Source organism: Anolis carolinensis, chromosome 4 (genome assembly GCF_035594765.1).
Source record: "Anolis carolinensis isolate JA03-04 chromosome 4, rAnoCar3.1.pri, whole genome shotgun sequence".
Lineage (NCBI taxonomy): Eukaryota > Metazoa > Chordata > Lepidosauria > Squamata > Dactyloidae > Anolis > Anolis carolinensis.
In genome coordinates, this window is record NC_085844.1 from 169,924,798 (window position 1) to 169,946,043 (window position 21,246).

General features: G+C 39.7%; 1 protein-coding gene across 10 annotated transcripts in view; it reads right to left on the minus strand.

Annotated features, from left to right (window-relative positions):
• alg6 (ALG6 alpha-1,3-glucosyltransferase) overlaps positions 1-21,246 on the minus strand; it is a 72,814-nt gene that overhangs the window by 19,863 nt on the left and 31,705 nt on the right. For 6 of the 10 annotated variants that reach the window (XM_062978232.1, XM_062978229.1, XM_062978233.1 and 3 more), the window contains 6 exons: positions 21,027-21,116; positions 19,832-19,920; positions 4,148-4,230; positions 3,507-3,575; positions 1,197-1,378; positions 533-668 (listed from right to left, as the gene is read on the minus strand). In XM_062978232.1, coding sequence (XP_062834302.1) covers positions 533-668; positions 1,197-1,378; positions 3,507-3,575; positions 4,148-4,230; positions 19,832-19,920; positions 21,027-21,116 — 649 coding nt within the window. The remainder of the gene's footprint in view (positions 1-532; positions 669-1,196; positions 1,379-3,506; positions 3,576-4,147; positions 4,231-19,831; positions 19,921-21,026; positions 21,117-21,246) is intronic. The other 4 variants (XM_008109330.3, XM_062978235.1, XM_062978236.1 and 1 more) reach the window with 4 other exon arrangements.

The window sequence follows — 21,246 nt, forward strand, 5'->3', positions numbered from 1 at the left end:
AGATGTCATCTCTGCAATAAAACCATCGACTTTATGCTCAACACCTTTAGGCTTTGCTCAGCAATGAAAGTTGCAACTTTTCCTTACAGCACATTGGGACTTTTAATGCATTTTAAAACATGAAGCATTTGAATAGAAATCTAATGGCTATTTTGAAAAGTAAAACAGGAAGCCAGGGATGGAATTAATTCATTTTTAAAGATCCTATAGCTAATATGGTGCAAGGGCATTGTTAATTATGATGGAATCTACTGGAATGGAAATATGTACAACTGAACTATAGATCTGACGATGGGATAAATGTTGCCTATTTGTGTATTATCCTGGAAGATGCCAGCTGAGCTAGGGGTTAAATGCTGGATTAAATAACTGGCAAGAAACGACGGTAGGAGAAGCCAGATCATATTACTAGCCTTCTGGTGTATCTTCCACATTAAATCCCTAAGGGTCAAAGTGAAGGTTTCTCAAGGGAGCTAAAAATATAAAACATTTACAAGAAGCTTGGAAAGGGAGGGGAGGGCATGAGGCATACCTCAAACAAACCTCGATCAACTGGGAAGAGCCTCCTGAGCACTTGCAAAATTTGCCTGACGTCCATGCAAAATGGGAGCCAACAGAAAGCAAAGGAAACAACTACGGTAAATCCCAGCTTCATTAATGATAATAATCTAAAAGAAAAAGAATACATTTATCCAAGCTCCAAAGGAGAAACAAAAGTGGAACACAAGAAAGTAGACTATAATATATATCTGCACTTCATAATTAGGGATTATTTAAAAACAAATAGGAAGTAGATAATCTAAAATAGGAAATCCACCAACAGGATTTCAAGGATAAAACTGTTAAATGTTGTGGGTTTTTTTTTTTTTTTAGAAAAGCTATGCTAAACTCTTACCTTCTAAATCTGGGTGCCCATTTGTGACCTGTGCTTAAGTAATGACAGGTGTTGAAGAGAAAAGATAGTTGTGTGTATTTTGATACACTACAGACACTCTTTAAACTATTTAGTATGTTATTTAATGACTTAGGAGAAACATGCTCTACCGGGGGAGGGAGGAGTAAAGAATTATAATGACATGAATCCCTTCTCCAAAAGCTTAATCGAGACATGGAAGACATGCACAAATTCCCAAGGCAAAGCTGCCTAAATGCATTCCAGGACCATTTTCTGGATGTCAACTTTTAAAAACACTCACCCTTTCCCCATCAGGCCTTTTTTGAAGCACTTTCCCAAGAGATAGCAGAAGAAAGGCAGGGAGTGGTAGAGCTCCATTTGTTTGTAGTTAAGAGCAAAGCAAAATGCTATCGAACCCCAAACATCCAAATCATAGGAGAGGAAAAGCATTCCCCACAAAGCAAAACCAAGGCTCACAGAATTATACATGTTTTTAATGTTAAGGGCAAAAACGTGTTTGTCACTTGGTTATTAATAATAAATGGCACCAAGAGAATACTTCAGGTGGTCTTCTGCAGTTACCAAATTTAGCAATATTGGGGTAGTGCGATTTTAGCATTGGATTACAGCTCTGGAGACTTGGGTTTGATTTCCAACTCAGTCTATGAAACCCAATGGCTGACCTTGAGCAAGCCATACGCTCTCGGCCAGAGAAAATCCCATGACTCATGCATTTTAGAGTCACTATAAGTTGGAAACTACGGAAAGGCACTCAACAATAACTAATTTTCAAAACAGAACAAGATAATATCGTAATACTTAATTTTGGCTGCATTATGCAGCCTGAAGCAGTTGCACTATCCATCCTTGCATGATCTGTATTTTACTGACATTACTGCAGCACCAAGGAAAGCAATGTCAACAAAGTAGCTTCTGCACTGCTTGGCAACATTTAAAGAAAACCGTTTATTCACATAGTTGTAATCATTATGATGACGGAGCTCCTGGTGGCGCAATGGGTTAAATCCTTTTGCCTGCAGGATTGCTGACTGAAAGGTTGACAGTTTGAATCCGGCAGTGGGATGAGCTCCCGTCTGTCAGCTCCAGCTCATGCGAGGACATAAGAGAAGCCTTCCACAGGACGGTAAAACATCCGAGCATCCCCCTGGGCAACATCCTTGCAGACGGCCAATTCTCTCACACCAGAACCAACTTGCAGTTTCTCAAGTCGCTCCTGACATGAAAAAAAAAAACCATGATCACGTGTAGTTTTACTAATGTTCCATAAATTACTGTAATATACACAAAATACAAGATCCTAAAAATTGCCTTCATGCACCTGTATTTTATGTCAATCTTAAGAGATAAAACTTTGTTATCTTGTGTTAAAGCTTTGTATTGTCGAAGGCTTTAACAGCCGAATCACTGGAGTGTTGTGTGGCCATGTTCTAGCTGCATTTTCTTTTGCCGTTTCGCCTGTATCTGTGGCTGGCATCTTCAGACAATCTTCGAAATGTTGGGAGAAAATGCGGCTAGACTATGGCCATACAGCCCAGAAACCACAAAGCATTCTTTTGACAACTCTTTCACACAACTTGGGCATTTATCATCTAGAGACAAATGTGTATATGTAAATAAATCTTTGAAGACATATTTATACCATCTGCTTATCTGTTTGAACAAACATTTAATAACACATTCCATGCAATAAACAATACAAGATTAAAATTATACCTTTGGTCCTCTGTACCACAGGTTTAGTATTCATGAATTTATCTAACCATGCCTTGAAATTTTTGAAAAAATATACAGTAATAGAAAAAGCAAACATTTGAACACTATATTAATCTGCTGCAGCCTTTTGCCATTTTGTATATGAAATGCCGTTCTACTGCAGCATTGTATATAATGGGACTTGAGCATCTACAGATTTTGGTATCCAAGGGGGTCCTGGAAGTAAGCAAAGCAGATACCGAGAGCCCAGAGTACCTACATTTGAATGCAGTAAGCTATATAACCCGTTGCTTCCTATCTAAGAGCACAATAAATGTTACTAAAAAAATGTAATGCAGAAGGGCTTAATCCCATGTCATCTTATACAATAGATTGCCATTTTGACTTTAACTTAAGGCTAAATTCTATACCACTTAATAGAAAGTGAACCTCACTGGGAGCCCTAGCCAACAGAGTCAATGATGAAGGATAATGGGAGTTTCAGACCAAAAGCATCAGGTGAGCCACATATTACCGACCTTGACATAAGTACTTCCATTCATAGTGCTCTATTGGGTTGGGTTAGATCAGTGGTTCTCAACCTGTGGGTCCCCAGATGTTTTGGCCTACAACTCCCAGAAATCCCAGACAGTTTACCAGCTGTTAGGATTTCTGGGAGTTGAAAGCCAAAACATTTGGGGACTCACGGGTTGAGAACCACTGGGTTGGACCAACCTCTTTTTTGCAACCCCAAGTCTACATCAACTCTCTTCCAAAACACGCCAGAAAACAAAACCTGAAAATACCTGAAAACAATTGTTTATAATTGCCACCCCCTAACCCTGGGTTTTCAGCTGGGAAAAAAATATAATGGCCTGATTTCACATAATTTTCAAGGATACTGAAAATGTCCATAATCAATCAAAATGAGGCCTGGATAAAGCAATATGCAGAGAGCACTAGAAATCTGGGAAAGAGAAAAAAAGATAATGAAACATTTACAAAAGACTAATATTAATAGCTTTCTACCCTAGGAAGAGTACATAATTGGTAGCACACAATACACTTTGCCAACTGAAAAGAAGAAAGTAAGACAACATTAAAGCTCAGCACATCACTAAACAAGTTTTGATTTTGTTACTTGTCAAAGTGTAATTATATTTAAATTATTACTGATGGTCAAATTTCGGAGTACAAATATGTATGATATCTAAACACAAAAATGTTGCAATACAATCCAAACATACAAAGCAGTAAATTCTACTAAATCTAAATAGCACTGAACTTACATCTGAGTAAACATACTTGGAATTGTATTATATAATATATAATTTGCCCCAACAGCTCAATTATATGTTGTATTATTGGTTCTATTAATAATTGCTGTTAATTTATTGTGCTTAAACACAAATAAATACTGAAAGTTATCCATTTTAAATCAACAGGAAATATTTTTGATACTGTAGTTTTATGTAAGTGCACTTCTGATATTCATCCTAGATGAAATTTACTCACAATTGGAGAAAAAAAGCTACCAACCTTTTTCTTGTTTGATGCATCTTTTAAATAACAGCAGTATAAGATTACTGCCGGTATATAAATCAGCATATCTGCAACAAGAACTGCAAAACAAATTATTCATAAAAATCAGGTAGATAGTTTTTAATCAGTATATTCTTTTGCTTATCTTGCTTCCCATTTTGTCACCTGTCAACCTATTGTTCACTGTATTGCCTCTTTATAGTTTTCAGTTTTAGCACATATTTGAATGATTTAAAATACAAAATACGCAAGACTTATATGTGTCATTGTCTCAGGCATAGTCTTCAATTTACATGTAAATGTTAGACTACTCATACACTCATGCCTTAATGAAAACATATTTCTAAGAGAAATTGTCATCTCAAGAGAACATAGACATTGCTATTTATTAAAGTTACCAGATCCTCCATTGGAGATGAAACCTATACTATAAACTGCCACATCACATTCTGTTGTTCCAGTTTTCTCTTTCCCTAAGTTCTCAACAGGAATGGTACCAACGTTGAAGGGGAATGACAAGTGCAATTCAACACATCCCAGCAAAACTAGGCTGCTGGAGGCTCTTTGGTATGATTCATTTTGGAAGAACCACGATAAAATGTTGCTTAAACAAAACAGCAATCTATGCTGATCTATGGGCAAATGATGGTCTAGGCAAATGATAGTTTCCCCAGACTGGACAAAAGGATAAAGCATAGTATGTAAAGAAAACGCAGAAAAGGAGCAGATGAAGGAGAGGGCAATCCAATGCTCATTTCCATGCTTCAAGGCCCATTTATGCAATGTCAAACCATGGTGTCTGAATTAGCCATAAGTCTCCTTTTAAAAAATCTCTCTGGCAGAAAAGCTTCCGGTAATGGCAAAGATGGCGAACGCAGCAGAACGCTGAGGCTCCTGACATAGCCAGCATTCTGCCTCACCAGAGGGCTTTGGTTGAGCTACAATAAGGAAAAGCTCCCACTCACTTAAGCTGGAGGCAAGTGAGGTGCAAAACCGTGGGTCCTAGCGCCCGAAGTGTTCTTCTTCGGGTGACCAACAGCCAAAGGGACCTGAGGTAGGCGAAGCGTGGTGGAGGATATCGGGACGGCCGGGTAGGACGCCAGCCATTATTTTAAAAGCAAAGAAGACAGAGGGTAGAAGTGGATTACGGAACTAGGAACTTTTGCATGAGCCAAGAAACCTTTTAGCGGCATAGGATGGTTGCGGAGGTGAAGGGAAGCTGAAATTGTTAAGTCAGCACCGGAACGACAAAAGACATTTAGAATATCGTTCCTGGGATGGTCACAACAGTGCTGTATAAACGATGGAAAAAGGACGCTTACTGAGTCTCAGCTTTACTCCTTAAAGTAAAGTAAAGTAAAAGTGAAACACCAGAGGCAAGCAAAGGGAAAACCGAACCGGTGCGAGGAGAAGCAAGACGGTGGATTCATCAGAAGGCACTGGGGCGGCAAGAAAGCCAGGAGGAAAGTCGGAGAGGCGAGGAGCGTCGAACCGCCGGGAGCACAGCGCCGCCGCCTGACGCGCGGCGAACGTAGGACGCACGCAGGACGCACGCAGGACGCACGCGACGCAGGCGTGTGACGACGTGGACGTAGAGGATCTCCAACGGGAGAAAGGGGAAGAGAAGAAGACGTGCGGGAGGGGAAAAGGAGGATGCGGAGACAGTAGCGAGGAAAGAAGGGAATCGCTGGCGGGAACTCCTTTCTTTTGCAACAACTTGGAAGGACAGGATCGGAACCGAAAGGAATTGAAAGGACAGGTCAGGACTGGACTGGACGTGTGGGTTTACAGGGTTAAGGTGAACCCCTAAAGTGGATGGGACAAGACTTGAGGGGCAAGTGGAAAAAATAACAATAACAATAAGAACTGGGAGGCGGCCCCAGCCAAAAGTGAACAGATAAGTGTGTGTATGAATCGGAAGGTGTAGAGGTGGGGAGAGGGGGGGGGCAGGAGAGGGAAAAGGAAACATTAAAAACAACAATAACTAGCAGTAAAAACAATAGCAACAGACCCAAAAGAAAAGGGGGGGATAGAAATTTAATTATTTTATTTCTACCCCTCACCCTATCTATCTGCTTCCTAGCTGCTATCTTCTCTCGGTTTTTTCTCTTTCCCTCTCCGTTTCCTATCACTCTCTCCTCTCACCCCTTCAGATTCTGGCTTCCTCCCCCCCCCCCCTCTTGCTTTCTCCCACCGCTATCAGGGGTTAAGCCCCGGCTGAAGAGCCAAAGATAGAAGAGAGAAAAGGAAAGAAAGAAAGAAGAGATATAAAGGTGATTTAGGCCAGGAATCATGAACACACCAAAACCCAGGATGGAAAAAGATAGGGACAAGAGAGGGGCGGTAAGGAAGGAATCATTAACAGAAGATTTTAGCATCAAAGATGTGATGGTGGAAATTTTGAAATTACAAACGGAGGTATCCAAAATACAGGAAAAGCAAGACAGGCAATATTTAGAGATGAGAGAGGAGATGTTAGGAATAAAGAGGGACATAAAGGAGGAGATACAAACCCTAGTTAGAGAAGAAATAAATAAAATAAGAGAAGATCTAGACCTAACCAAAAAAGGGTGCAAAGAAAGGGATAAGGCAATGGAAACAATCAAAAAACAACAGGAGATGGCAAAGAAAGAGAGAGGGGCAATCGAGAAGACTTTGAATGTAATTAGGACACAGCAAGAGATTTTGGAATCAAGAGAAAAAGAATTTCAATTAAGATTCCGCAATCTAAGGGAAGGAGAACAGGAAAATATAAGAGAAAGAGTTATTGAAATTGTGTCCAATATAACAAATAGAACAAAAGAGGAAACAGACATGAACATAGACAGAGTGATTAGAGTGCAATCAAACTACGCCAAAAAATATAACACCCCAAGGGATGTAGTGGTACATTTTAGTAAAAAAAATTTGAGAGATGAAGTTTTGAAGGGAAATGCGAGCAACCCAACATTTGACAAAGGGAATAGAATAGCAATTCTAAAAGAATATCCAATATCAGTATTGGAAAAAAGACGCAAGTATTTCTTCTTAACAGATGAACTAAGAAGAAGAAATATAAGATTTAAATGGGACAAAAAGGAGGGCCTTATGACGACATGGGAAGGGAACAAAATTTGGATTACAAGTGAATATAAAGCTAGGGCTTTCTATGAGAAAAATTTGCACTCAGAGATGGGGAGTGGGGGGGGGGAGGGAGGCGGGGGGAGGAGGGGGGAGAGGAGGGGCGGGGGAGGAGGAAGGGGAGGGGACGAGTAGATTAAAGAAAAGGATAAGGGAAAAATCACCTGAAGAAATAATAGATTTAATGGACTTCGAGAAGGGAATAGTTAACAAGACTGATGAGAGTAAAAACGATGATGGCTCAAAGATGTAAACTTTACTCTAATAATATCAATGGGTTTAACTCGCCTAATAAAAGGAGAAAAGTATGGCAACAACTTAAAAAAGGGAAGTATGACGTAATATGTTTACAGGAAACACACATTATGAATAAGCACGTAGCGCACCTAACACAGAAAAGTCTAGGGAAAACATACTACGCATCTAGTGCGGAGAAAAAAAGGGGGGTGGTCACATACGTTAACGATAATATCCCTTCTGAGAAAAGGTTCAACGACCAAGAGGGTAGGATGTTAGGGGTCAAGATAGTAATAGAGGGGAAAAAAACCCTTATTTGCAATATATATGCCCCAAATGGGAACAAGATAAAATTCGTAGAGGCTTTATACCAAAAAATACTGGAAGAGGAGTATGATGATCTTCTGATCTTAGGAGACTTCAATGGAGTACTAAATAATAAATTAGACAAGTCAAATCAAGGGGGGAGGAAAAAAGACAAAGTGGCAGGAGAGTTACCAAAAAAATTTAAACAGCTAAAAGATGATCTAGGCCTTATAGATATTTGGAGGTATTACCACGAAAATGGAAAAGACTTTACGTTTTTTTCAAATAGACATTCAACCTGGTCACGAATAGACATGATTTGGGGCACCAAATCAGTAATGAACCAAGTAACTAAAATTAAAATATTGCCCAGACTAAATTCAGACCATGCACCGATAGAATTGATAATGGAAGGCAGTGGAAAGAAAAGGGAAGTATTCAGATGGAAACTGAACGACTCATTGCTGAAAAAGGCAACGGACCAGAATCTGTACAGAGAAAAAATATGTGAATACTTTAAACTTAATAAGGAAGAAGACACCCCAGTTGAGGTAATTTGGGACGCCAGTAAAGCGTATATAAGAGGATTGATGATCCAACACAGTGTAAGAATGAATAGAGCAAGACAACTAAGATACACAAAAATCGTAGAGGAAGTGAACAGATCAGAAAACCATCTAAAGGAGAAGCCCCAGGACAAAAAAATCAAATTGAAATTAGAAATGAGTAAAAAGGAGCTAGATGCACTTCAGATGGAGGAGATGGGGAAAAAGTTAAAGTACATCAAACAACAGTACTTCGAGCACGCGAACAAAGTAGGCAAATGGTTGTCGCAGAGATTAGCTAAAAAAAGACAGGCAAACACTATTAGCAAAATCCAAGAAGGAGGGAAAAATTATTATAGCAATGAAGAAATAAAAAGACAATTTACTAAATACTACGAGAAATTATACGCGGATGACAAAATTCCAAAAGAAAAGGTAACTCAATATCTGGGGAAACAAGATATCCCAAAACTTACAGAGAAGCAAAGAGAGATTCTTAACAGAGAGATAACAGGAGAAGAAATAAGTAAAACCATCAAGAGATTGCCGCCCAACAAAGCGCCGGGACCAGACGGGTTCACAATGCTGTATTATAAAACATTTCAGGAGATACTAATCCCTCCACTACAGCGGGTGATGAATAAAATCCTCGTAGAAGGGAAAGTCCCGGCAACATGGAAGGAGGCAAATATAACACTTCTCCCAAAAGATAAAGCAGACATGGCAAACGTAAAAAATTATAGACCAATATCGCTGCTGAACACAGACTATAAAATCTTCACAAGTATATTAGCGGCCAGACTCAAGGAAGTTTTAAAGGATAGGATTAAAGAAGAGCAAGCAGGGTTCCTGCCAGGTAGACATATGAGGGAAAACATCAGGACAATATTGAACGCCATAGAATTTTACGATAAGAACCCACAAAAGGAAATTGCTTTCCTATTCTTGGACGCCGAAAAGGCGTTCGACAACGTTAACTGGTTTTGTATCATAGAAATTCTCAAAGAAATGGATGCCGGATATTATTTTATCTCCGCAACCAAAGCAATTTATTCAGAACAAACAGCGAAAATAATAACGAATGGTCAACTATCGGACAATATAAATATACAAAAAGGGACAAGACAGGGGTGCCCACTCTCCCCGTTGCTGTTCATTATGATGCTGGAAATTCTACTAGAGGCAATTAGAAAAAATAGCGACCTCAAGGGACTTAGGATTAGAAATCACAGTTATAAAATACGGGCTTTCGCGGACGATCTCGTCTGTCTAATTGAGAATCCTTTAGAACAGTTTGACCTTTGGTGGGAAACAATTGCCAACTTTGGAGAAGTGACAGGGTTTAGAATAAATCGAGAAAAAACTAAAATTCTAACGAAGAATATGGTACAGAAGAACAAGGAGAATCTGAATAAGAAAACGGGTATTGAAATAGTGAAAAAGATCAAGTACTTAGGGATAGAGCTAACAGCAAGTAATGCCCAACTCTTAAAAAACAACTATGAAAAGAGATGGAGGGAGATAAAGGACAAAATGAACAGGTGGAGACCACTTAAACTTTCCCTTCTAGGAAAGATAGCAACAATTAAAATGAAGATTTTGCCCGAGGCCCTCTTTCTGTTCCAAAACATACCGATTCTGAGAAACAAAAAAATCATAAAAAATTGGCAAAAAGATATTAACAATTTTTTATGGGAAGGTAAAAAGGCCAGAATTGCCTTCAAGTATTTGAAAGACGATACGAGAAGAGGAGGCCTTGGGCTCCCAGATTTATTTTTATACTACGAGGCAGCGAGTTTAAGCTGGGTCAAGGACTGGTCGAACTTGAAAGATAAAAAAATGCTAGATCTAGAAGGATATGATTTAAACAAAGGATGGCACAGCTATCTATGGAGGGAGAAAAGCAAAAAGGAAAAGTGTTTCAAACAGCACTACATAAGAGCAGCGTTGATAGAAACATGGGACAAATATAAAGGTAGATTTTATACTAAGGTTCCGATGTGGCTCTCGCCGATGGAGGCAGAGCATATGAGGGAACTCCCCAAGAGAAAATGGCTACCGTACAGACAGCTACTAAACATAGAAAATCAAGAATACAGGCTGAAAAGCTACGAGGAAATTAAACAATTGGAATCATCCATGTCATGGTTAAACTACTGGCAACTAAAAGAAAGTTTCAGAGAAGATCAGAAAATGGGATTTGAAAAAAAAAGACACAGTCTGGGATAGAGTGTTAAAATCCGATTAAAAAAATCATAAAATTATTGTACCAACAGTTACTAATCTGGGAAACGGAAGAAGATCAGGTTAAAGAAGTTATGATAAAATGGGCCAAGGAGGTAGGCCACACGATAAATATGTCGGAATGGGAAAGAATATGGAATACAAATATTAAATATACATACGCAGTAGAATTAAAGGAAAACTGGTACAAAATCTTTTATAGATGGTACCTTACGCCGGCTAAGCTATCTAAAATGAGCAAGGGAAAGGGAGATGGTAAATGTTGGAAATGTGGGAAACACATTGGGGACTTTATGCACATGTGGTGGAATTGTAAGAGAGTGAGAAAGTTTTGGCAAATTATACATAAAGAAATGGAAAAGATAATAGGAAAAAAATTCGATCTGAGACCAGAATACTTCCTACTAGGAATAACGGACTTCCCGATGGACCAGAATATGGAGAAACTTTTTACATATATGGTGACGGCAGCCAGGATAACTCTGGCCAAATTATGGAAAACTCAAGAAACACCGTCGAAAGAAAATTGGTTGTTAAAACTTATAGACATTAAGAATATGGATCTACTGACTCAATATATAAAACAGGACGATGCGCCAAGAAGGGAGACCAATTGGTGTCCAGTGGAAGAATATATGGATAAAGAAAATACCAACTGAGGGGGACTATAATGATCAACTAACTTAGGACCCAAGGGTACCTAAGGAAGCCGCAGAGGTGGGGGGAAAAGAGTACTGCCGTGCAAAGGGTTCGGAAGGCGAATTGGTTGGGTTATGTGTGTCTTGTTCGTCAGGTTGTTGTCTTTGTAATTGTCTTTGTTATCGTGTAATGTATGTGTGTTTTTTCTTTTATGCATTTGAAAAACTTACAAATAAAAATATTAAAAAAAAATCTCTCTGGCAGAGTTTATCATCTGTGTGTGCAATCCACAGAGAGAGAAATTTCTGAAATGTATAAAACTAATGGTCAACATTTAACTGTATTGGATTTTGTAACCTTGATGCACTAGTTTAATGTCTATTGTTAAAAGAATGTCTATCCATTTTCTTAGTTTGTACATCAATGGTTTGTCAAGCGTGTTGATTTGAACATTATTAAAGACCATTTCAAGGGTAATTTGGTTCTAGTGATTTTTAAAATGTAATCAATTACTGGAGACCAGATGGAAATGTTTGTGGCCAACATAAGAGGTGGTATGGAGGAGTGGCTGATTCTCCCCAGGATAATCAGCAATAAGGAAGATGTTGACACATCGTTCGGGTCTCCACTCAGTCCTACGAAGCAGAGGATGAATGCACATAAACTAATAAATGTGTTGTTTAGCCTGTCTGCAAATAACTCTCACAATACTAGTGTTCTTTTCCTTGCCTAAGAAAACCCTATGAATGGGGTTGCAATCATTTGACAGGTGATTTGAAGGAACATACACACACTGAATAATAATGAAAATGCCAGCCCATAATACAATGAGGACTTATATTAGTATCAACTTCATACAGAGATTCTTTTAAAAATGGATTAGATTGAAACTGGATATCTGGTGAACATAAACTCTCATTCTGTTTACCAGATTCACCCATCCCACTGGAAATGGGAATGGAAGAGGCCATTTCTTCTTCGTTTTCTTTTCCTTCTTCTTCTTCTTCTTCTTCTTCTTCTTCTTATTATTATTATTATTATTATTATTATTATTATTATTATTATATTTATTATATTTATTTATTTATTTATAGCCCTCATTATCTCCCCAAAGGGGTTTGACATAAAAGCACTGGTATCCAATTTAAAATATACAAACCTAATTAAACACAAGCAACATTAAAATTCAGTTAAAAACCATCAAAACATTAAAAGTTAAAAAACACATCACCCCTGACTAGATCTTGAACATCTTCATCTTTAAATGCTTGTTTGAATAAAAAGGTTTTAGCCTGCCGCTGGAAAGACAGCAGGGAGGGGGCTTCTGACTTCCTTGGGCAAGGAGTTCCAGAGTCGAGGGGCAGCCACCGAGAAGGAAAGCCCGCTCTCTCGTTCCCACCAGCTGAGCTTGAAATGGAGGCGGGACCGAGAGACTGGTCTCTCCTGAAGATCTCAGGGCCTTGGCAGATTCATACAGTACAAGGGGATGTGGTAGGCCAAATAATCTGGACCTGAAATGCCTAGGGTTTTAAAGGTCATAACCAGCACTTTGAATTGTGCCCAGTAACAGACTGGCAGCCAATGGAGCTGCTGCAATAGGGGGGTTGTCCACTCCCTGTAGCCATCCCCAGTGAGCAACCTGGCTGCAGCTATTTGGATCAGCTGAAGTTTCCAAGTACTTTTCAGAGGCAGCCCCACATAGAGCATGTTATAGTCATCCAGACGGGATACAACTAAGGCATGTACCACCATGGCCAGATCTGGCTTCCCAAGGAATGGGCACAGTTGGCGCACAAGTTTTAATTGTGTAAAAGCACTGCTGACATTGAACTTCAGGTTCAATGCCTAGTCCAGGTGGACCCCCAAACTGCGGACCTGTGTCTTCAGGAGGAGTGTGACCCCATCCAGCACAGGCTGAATCCCTATTATAGTTGGCCACCCCAACGCTGAACCCCCTGGTCACTATATCGTGGCCCAGTGATGGAGTATTTTCTTACTAGATTTAATTCTGTGGTTGTTTTGAATTGTATGTTTTGTGTCCTAATGTTCATTACTTGTATTATGTTTAAGTTGTTGTATGGTTTTAAGTTGTTGTATGGTTTTTTGTTTTTTTGTTTTTTGCTATGCTGGAAACTACCCTGAGTCCCCTGAGGAGATAGAGCAGTATATAAATAAAGTTTTATTATTATACTAGCTGTGCCCGGCCACGCATTGCTGTGGCAAAGTATGGCGGTATGGGAAATAAAGTATTGAGGAATTGGTGGTAGTTAAGGTAAAGGGTAAAGGTTTTCCCCTGACATTAAGTCCAGTTGTGTCCAACTGCACACTGAAGTGGATTATATGGCAGTGTGGACTCAAGATAATCCAGTTTAAAGCAGATAATATAAGATGATAAATGGGTTATATAGCTGTGTGGAAGTCCCTTGAGTCTACACTGCCATATAATCCAGTTCAAATCTGATAATCTGTATTTTATAGGCAGTGTGGAAGAGGCCTAAGTGAGGCCTAATTCTGCCTGTCCCCTGGGCTGAGTGGGTTGCTAGGAGACCAAGTGGGGAGAGCTTAGCCTTCTAACTGGCAGCAATTGGATAAAAACAATTATTCCTCTCCCTCTAATTAGGACTTTATTTTTCTTTTCTTTTTGTTGTATGAACGTAGAGGCATGGATGAGGGGTTGTGCTGCCAAGTTTAGTGTTTCTGGGATGTGTTGTTTTGTTGTTTTGTCCTAGGCCAAAATTTCATTACCCTTTTATATATATAGATTATTATATTTCCTGATCTACCTTCTGACTGACCAGGAGCACCTCTGTCTTGTCTGGATTAAGTTTCAATTTGTTTGCTCTCATCCAGTCCATTACTGATGACAGACACTGGTTTAGGGTCAAGACAGCTTCCTTGGCATTAGGTGGAAAGGAGTAGTAGAGTTGGCTATCATCTGCATATAGGTGGCACCAAACTCAAAAACTCTGGATGACCTCTCCCAGCAGTTTCATGTATATGTTGAACAGCATGGGGGTCAAAATGGAATCATGAGGAACCCCACAGGTCAACTATCAGGGATTCAAACATCACCTTCTGGGTATGGCCCTCCAGGAAGGACTGGAACCACTGTAAGACAGTGCCTTCCAGTCCCATCCCAGCGAAATGATCCAGAAGCATACCATGGTCAATGGTATCAAAAGCCGATAAGAGGTCCAGGAGAACCAAGAGGGACACACTGCCCCTGTCTAGCTCTCTACGGAGGTCATCCACCAAGGTGACCAAAGCTGTCTCTGTTCCATAGCCAGGCCTGAAACCAGACTGAAATTGATCTAGATACTCCGTTTCATCCAGAGATCCCTGGGGTTGGGAAGCCACCACACGCTCTAAGACCTTTCTCAGAAAGGGGAGCTTGGACACTGGCCGATAGTTGTCCATTATAGAGGGGTTCAGGGATGGCTTTTTAAATATAGATCTCATAACTGCCTCCCTTAGGTAAGCTGAAACTTTGCCTTGTTTTAAGAAGGCATTGACCACCACCTTCACCCACTCTGCCAGTCCCCTACTGGCCTATATGATCAGCCAGGAAGCACAAGGATCTAGAATACACATGGTAGCTCTCACTTCTCCAAGGATCCTGTCCACATCCCCAGGCTGTACAATTTGAAAAGTATCCATCAACACTGGACAAGCAAGAGCCAAAGTTACATCCATTGGAACTGTATCAATAACGGCATCCAAGTCGGAATGGATCTGATCAACTTTATCTGAAAAGTGCCTTGCAAATTCTTCACAATAGGCTGCTGAATGGTCAGGGATTTCTCCTTGAGGACCAGTATGTAGTAGCCCTCTGACCACTCGAAACAGCTCATCTGGACAGTTCCTTGCAGATGCGAGGAACTATTTTTTCGCTGCCTCCATTGCCACAGAGTAGGCTTTCAAATACGCTCTAGCCTGTGCTCGGTCAGATTTGCTACGGGTTTTCCGCCAACATCGCTCTAGTCTCCATCTCACTTGCTTTATAGCCGCAAACTTCTTGGAAAACCAGGGAGTTGGTTTGGTTCTGCTCCATGAGAGGGGACATTCAGGAGCAATTGTGTCCACTGCCCTAGCCATTTCCCCATTCCAGAGGTGAACCAAAGCTTTGACTGAATCGCCTGCCAAAGTGACAGGAAAATCCCCAAGTGCCTTCAGGAATCCATCCAGATCCATAAGCCTCCTGGGGTGGACCATCTTAATCAGTTCTCCAACCCAGCGGAGGTTTGGAGTCCCAGCGAGTCTAAACCTGACCAGGTAGTGATTGGTCCATGACAATGGAACTGTGACAAGTTCCTCCACACCACAATCACCATCCCATCGTGCACAGAAAACAAGGTCCAAAGTATGTCCAGCAGCATGGTTAGGGCAAGATACCATTTGGGACAGACCCATGGTTGTCATTGAAGCCATAAAGTCCTCAGCCACTCCCGACAGGATAATCTCAGCATGGATATTGAAGTCTCCCAGCACTATTAACCACTGAGACTTCAAGCCCAACCCCAAGACCACCCCAGCTAGCTCAAGAAGGGAGACTGTTGAGCAGCAGGGTGGACGGTACACCAACAGAACACTTGCAAATACATTTTCCATATCCAACTATTGGTTCAGAAAATAATCTTAATGAAGTTTAATCTGTCAATTCAAAATATCTACATCTTCTGGTCAAGCAAATATAACTGCTATACATTTCAGTCTTACACAGCAGGACAGATTAAGCCTAATATAGTAGGAATTACCAAAGCTACTATGTGAAATATTCAAGCTGTTATTATGCAGTATTTAATTAACTAATTCCTTAGCTAAAGGTAAAGGTTTCCCCCTGATATTTAGTCTAGTCGAGTCCAACTCTGGGGGGTGGTGCTCATCTCCATTTCTAAGCCAGAGCCAGCGTTGTCCATAGACACCTCCTAGGTAATGTGGCTGGCATGACTGCATGGGGCGCCATTACCTTCTACCTATTGATCTACTCACATTTGCATGTTTTCGAACTGCTAGGTTGGCAGAAGCTGGGGCTAACAGCGGGTGCTCATCCCGCTCCCCAGATTCGAACCACTGACCTTTCGTTCAGCAGCTCAGCGGTTTAATCCGCTTCGCCACTGGGGGCTCCAACTAATTCCTTACATGCCAGCTTTTATGAAAATGTCCATACAAGGCACTACAGGGGAAAAATCAGAAATAAAGTCATATTTCTTCTTATAATAGTATGTCCTAAAATATAAAATTTTAAATAATGTATTGCTAGCAGCACACTCTGTGATAAAAATAAATGCAATATCTTAAACTATTTTAAAGGCAACAGCATGGTAAAATATTACCTATTAGTAAATATACTTCTGGTAAAATATACCTATATATTTGGGGGTTTGACGTCTGTTTAGAAGCCTCTGCTGCGAAGGCCAGGGACATATTCTTTGGGAGGGATTTGTACAACTCAGAAACCATCACTTAATAGGTCCCATTTCTTGTGCTTGATGTAGACGTTGAGCTCATGCATAAACTGACCTCAAATTGACATGACAACAGCCTGTCAATAGGCCTGGCAACATATTCCATACCATGATTTACTTCCGATTATAGTTACTTTTTTTGTATTTTGATACCTCAAAAACTCCAATTACATCAAATAATCCAGTATAGATGTTCTCAAACTTTTTCAGCCATGGAGCCCTTTTTGAAGCAAAAGTTTCTTATGGAACCCCAAGAAATGTTTATATATATTATGTGTGTTTATCTATATATATAAAAGAGTGATGGCATCACGGCAATTCACAAAACAACAAAAGTACAGGCCCCCCAACCTCAAAATTTGACAACACAACCCATCATCCACGCCTCAAGGTTGATACAACAAAAAGAAAAGAAAAATAAAGTCCTAATTAGAGGGAGAGCAATAATTGCTTTTATCCAATTGCTGCCAGTTTAGAGGGCTAATCTCTGCCCACTTGGTTGCCTAGCAACCAAGGGACAGCCAGGTTTCAGTTAGGGGACAGGCAGATTTAGGCCTCACGTAGACTTCTTCCACAGATTATCTAATTTGCACTGGATTATATGGCAGTGTAGACTCAAGGCCCTTCAACACAGCTATATAACCCATTTATAATCTTATATTATCTGCTTTGCACTGGATTATCTTGACTCCACACTACCATATAATCCACTTCAGTGTGCATTTTATACAGCTGTGAAGAAGGAGCCTCATATAATCCAGTTCTAAGCAGATAATTTAAGATTATCAATATACAGTAGAGTCTCACTTATCCAACGTAAACAGGCTGGCAGGATAAGTGAATATGTTGGATAATAAGAAGGGATTCAGGAAAAGCCAATTAAACATCAAATTAGGTAATCGTTATACAAATTAAGCACCAAAACATCATATTATACAACAAATTTGACAGAAAAAGTAGTTCCATGCGCAGTAATGCTATGTAGTATTTACAGTAGAGTCTCACTTATCCAACACTCGCTTATCCAACGTTCTGGATTATCCAACACATTTTTGTAGTTAATGCTTTCAATATATCGTGATATTTTGGTGCTAAATTCATAAATACAGTAATTACTATATAGCATTACTGTGTACTGAACTACTTTTTCTGACAAATTTGTTGTCTAACATGATGTTTTGGTGCTTAATTTGTAAAATCATAACTTAATTTGATGTTTAATAGGGTTATCCTTAATTCCTCATTATCCAACATATTCGCTTATCCAACGTTCTGCCGGCCCGTTTATGTTGGATAAGTGAGACTCTACTGTACTGTATTTACAAATTTACCACTAAAATATCACAATGAATTTAAAACACTGACTACAAAAAACATTGATTATGAAAAGGCAGACTGCGTTGGATAATCCAGAACATTGTATAAGCGAATGTTGGATAAGTGAGATTCTTCTTTAATATGAAATAATTACTGGGATAGAATAATGCAGAACAATATAATCTCTAAAACCAGGACAGTAAATAAACAGGGGAATTCCACACAGGAAACAATCAGGGCCAGCTAACACCTCCCAACAAAGTATTCCCATCATCAAAGTCTGGCAAATCCTGTTTTCTCAGGGCCACAGACAGTAGAAGCACATAAAATATCGCAAACAACATCACTCTGAAAACAAGGGTATTCCAGACAGGAAACAATCAGGGCCAGCTAACACCTCCCAACAAAGTATTCCCATCATCAAAGTCTGGAAAATCCTCTGTTTTCTCAGGGCCACAGACAGTAGAAGCACATAAAATATCGCAAACAACACCACTCTGAAAACAAGGGAATTCCAGACAGGAAACAATCAGGGCCAGCTAACACCTCCCAACAAAAAATTCACTCAGGGAGGAAACAGCCAGGCTTTAAAGCTGCAAGGCCATTACATCCTAATCATTTTTCCTAATTGCAGCATTCATACGTGCCTCCAACAAAAAAAAACCAATCAGAAATATTGTATATTCACAACCTTTAGGAAATAATATCCCCTGATGGCGCAGTGTGTTAAAGCGCTGAGCTGCTGAACTTCTGGACCAAAAGGTCACAGGTTTGAATTGGGGGAGCGGAGAGAACCCCCACTGTTAGCCCCAGCTTCTGCCAACGCAGAAGTTCGAAAACATGCAAATGTGAGTGCATCAATAGGTACTGCTCCGGCGGGAAGGTAATGGTGCTCCATGCAGTCATGCCAATGGTCACATGACCTTGGAGGAGTCTACGGACAACGCTGGCTCTTCGGCTTAGAAATGGAGATGAGCACCAACCTCCAGAGTCAGACACGACTGGACTTAATGTCTGGGGAAAACCTTTACCCTTGACCTTAACTACCACCAATTCCTCAATACTTTATTTCCCATACCACCAGACTTCGCCATAGCAACGCGTGGCCGGGCACAGCTAGTATATATATATATATAATGTGTGTATGTATATATCAGGCATGGGCAAACTTTTTGACCAATATAAACTTAACAGTATTTCAGAGATCCCTGGAGCCATCCAGTCCAGCCTCTTTCTGCCATACAGGAAAACCACAATCAAAGCACCCCAATACATTGCCGTAGTAGTAGTAGTAGTAATAATAATAATAATAATAATAATAATAATAATAATAATAATAATAATAATAGCAATAGCAGAAACGCGAGGGACCATCCAGTTAAACTCCCTTCTGCCATGCAGGAAAAACACAATCAAAGCACCCCCTAAGCGGTGGGAAAGGTAAGGAAAAAAGGCTTTTGGCGGCAAGGGAGGGAGAAGAGGAAGAGGAAAGTGCGGGGCTCCTTCAATATGCTTTGCGAAGCCTCAAGGGCTCCCTGAAGAATGTTGAGAACCACTGATCTAGAGGATATGGTCAGATTAAAGAATGAAAAAACAATTAACTTTTGTATGCTTTAGTGACTTTATAAAATTTAAATTATAATTTTAAAAATTGTTACATTTCAATCTTGTTTTAATTTTAGTATGCTTTTGGCTAATTCTGTCTTACTGTTTCTGAGATACCTTGTGTATCATACTGGGAGAAATGCAGAATATAAATACCATTGATCAATCAATACCTTTTGAGTTTATGTTGAAAAAAATCCTACCTGTTGTACGCATGAATAACTTGTGTGGCTGACTCTCATACCCATGAGATGTGTGGAGAGCGACCCAACTTGGATCTATTAATTGTGCTCTGTTAAAAAAAGTGTAAGACCACTCAGAGTTTATTCATAATTTAATAGTGTATTATTAACAATACAAGTGACATAGATTGAATCAAACATCTTCACAATTATGCTTCATTCAAGATTAAACACCAACTACCAACAAAGAAAACAGAAAATATTCCTCTTTCACATATTGTAATAAATTATTAAGGATTCTTTTAAATATAAAGAAAGAAGCTACAGCCAACAGATTTAAAGCAAAACTTTCCATCATCCCAATATACATGCGGGGACATGAGAGAAGCCTCCCACAAGGATGATAAAAACATCAAAAAACATCTGGGTGTCCCCTGGGCAACGTCCTTGCTGATAGCCAATTCTCTCACACCAGAAGCGACTTGCAGTTTCTCAAGTCGCTCCTGACGGGAAAAAAAATCCAGTATAATTATAGTTGATTTTTAATCACAATTTTTACAATGACAGTTACTGGATACAGAAAAACAAAGTATTCAGGGTTTGTTCTTAGTTTATGACTTGTGAGAATTCCCAGTTTAGACAACACACTAAACAAATCATGGATAGCTTGGTTATCCACTCCTACTGGTACGAGCCAAGTAAGAACAATTAAACAATGTGTACTGCCATAAGTTATCATTCCTAGTACAATAGTAGCTGCATGAGTTGATTCAAGTTAATGCTAGCTGAGGCTGCTGAATGTGGCCTTGAACCACATTTTTAAAAGTCAAGAGCTACTCTGTTTTTTCCCCAAGATTCTGGTGCAGAGCTTTGGGTCCACGTAAGCAGTTGTGCCAATTCTGAGAAGGCGCTGATTCAAAGTACCTCAACTCCAGATCCACTCAGAGGTATGTGGCCCATGTAGGTAGGCTCTTAACCTTCGAGAGAGACTTGATATATGGGACTGGTTCTTGCTCACCTTCTGCTTGCAAATACTAATAATTCTGCTTTTCTGGTACACAACTATTTCTAAAATTGCCCAACAATATCCATCATGGATACCAAATCATTATGAGTGCATTACATCCTCAGGGCATGCAAACAGCCTCTATGTCAGTTATATTTTTATCTTTTTTCCTGGAAACAAGATTATAAAAATGGAATATAAATGACTTACACATAAGCACACAAGAGACTGTGATAAGCAGTAAGAGGTGGGTAGTCAAGGCCCCAATACTGCAAATTATTATCAGTGGTGTTGAAGTACCTGAAAAAGTGATTGAAACAATGAATAAATATAAGTTTATAACATCTTTTAAAGACATTGTTCACATGCAAGTCTGCTACTACTAGTATGGAGAGCTTCAATATAAAGTTACATATTTTTAAAAATATTC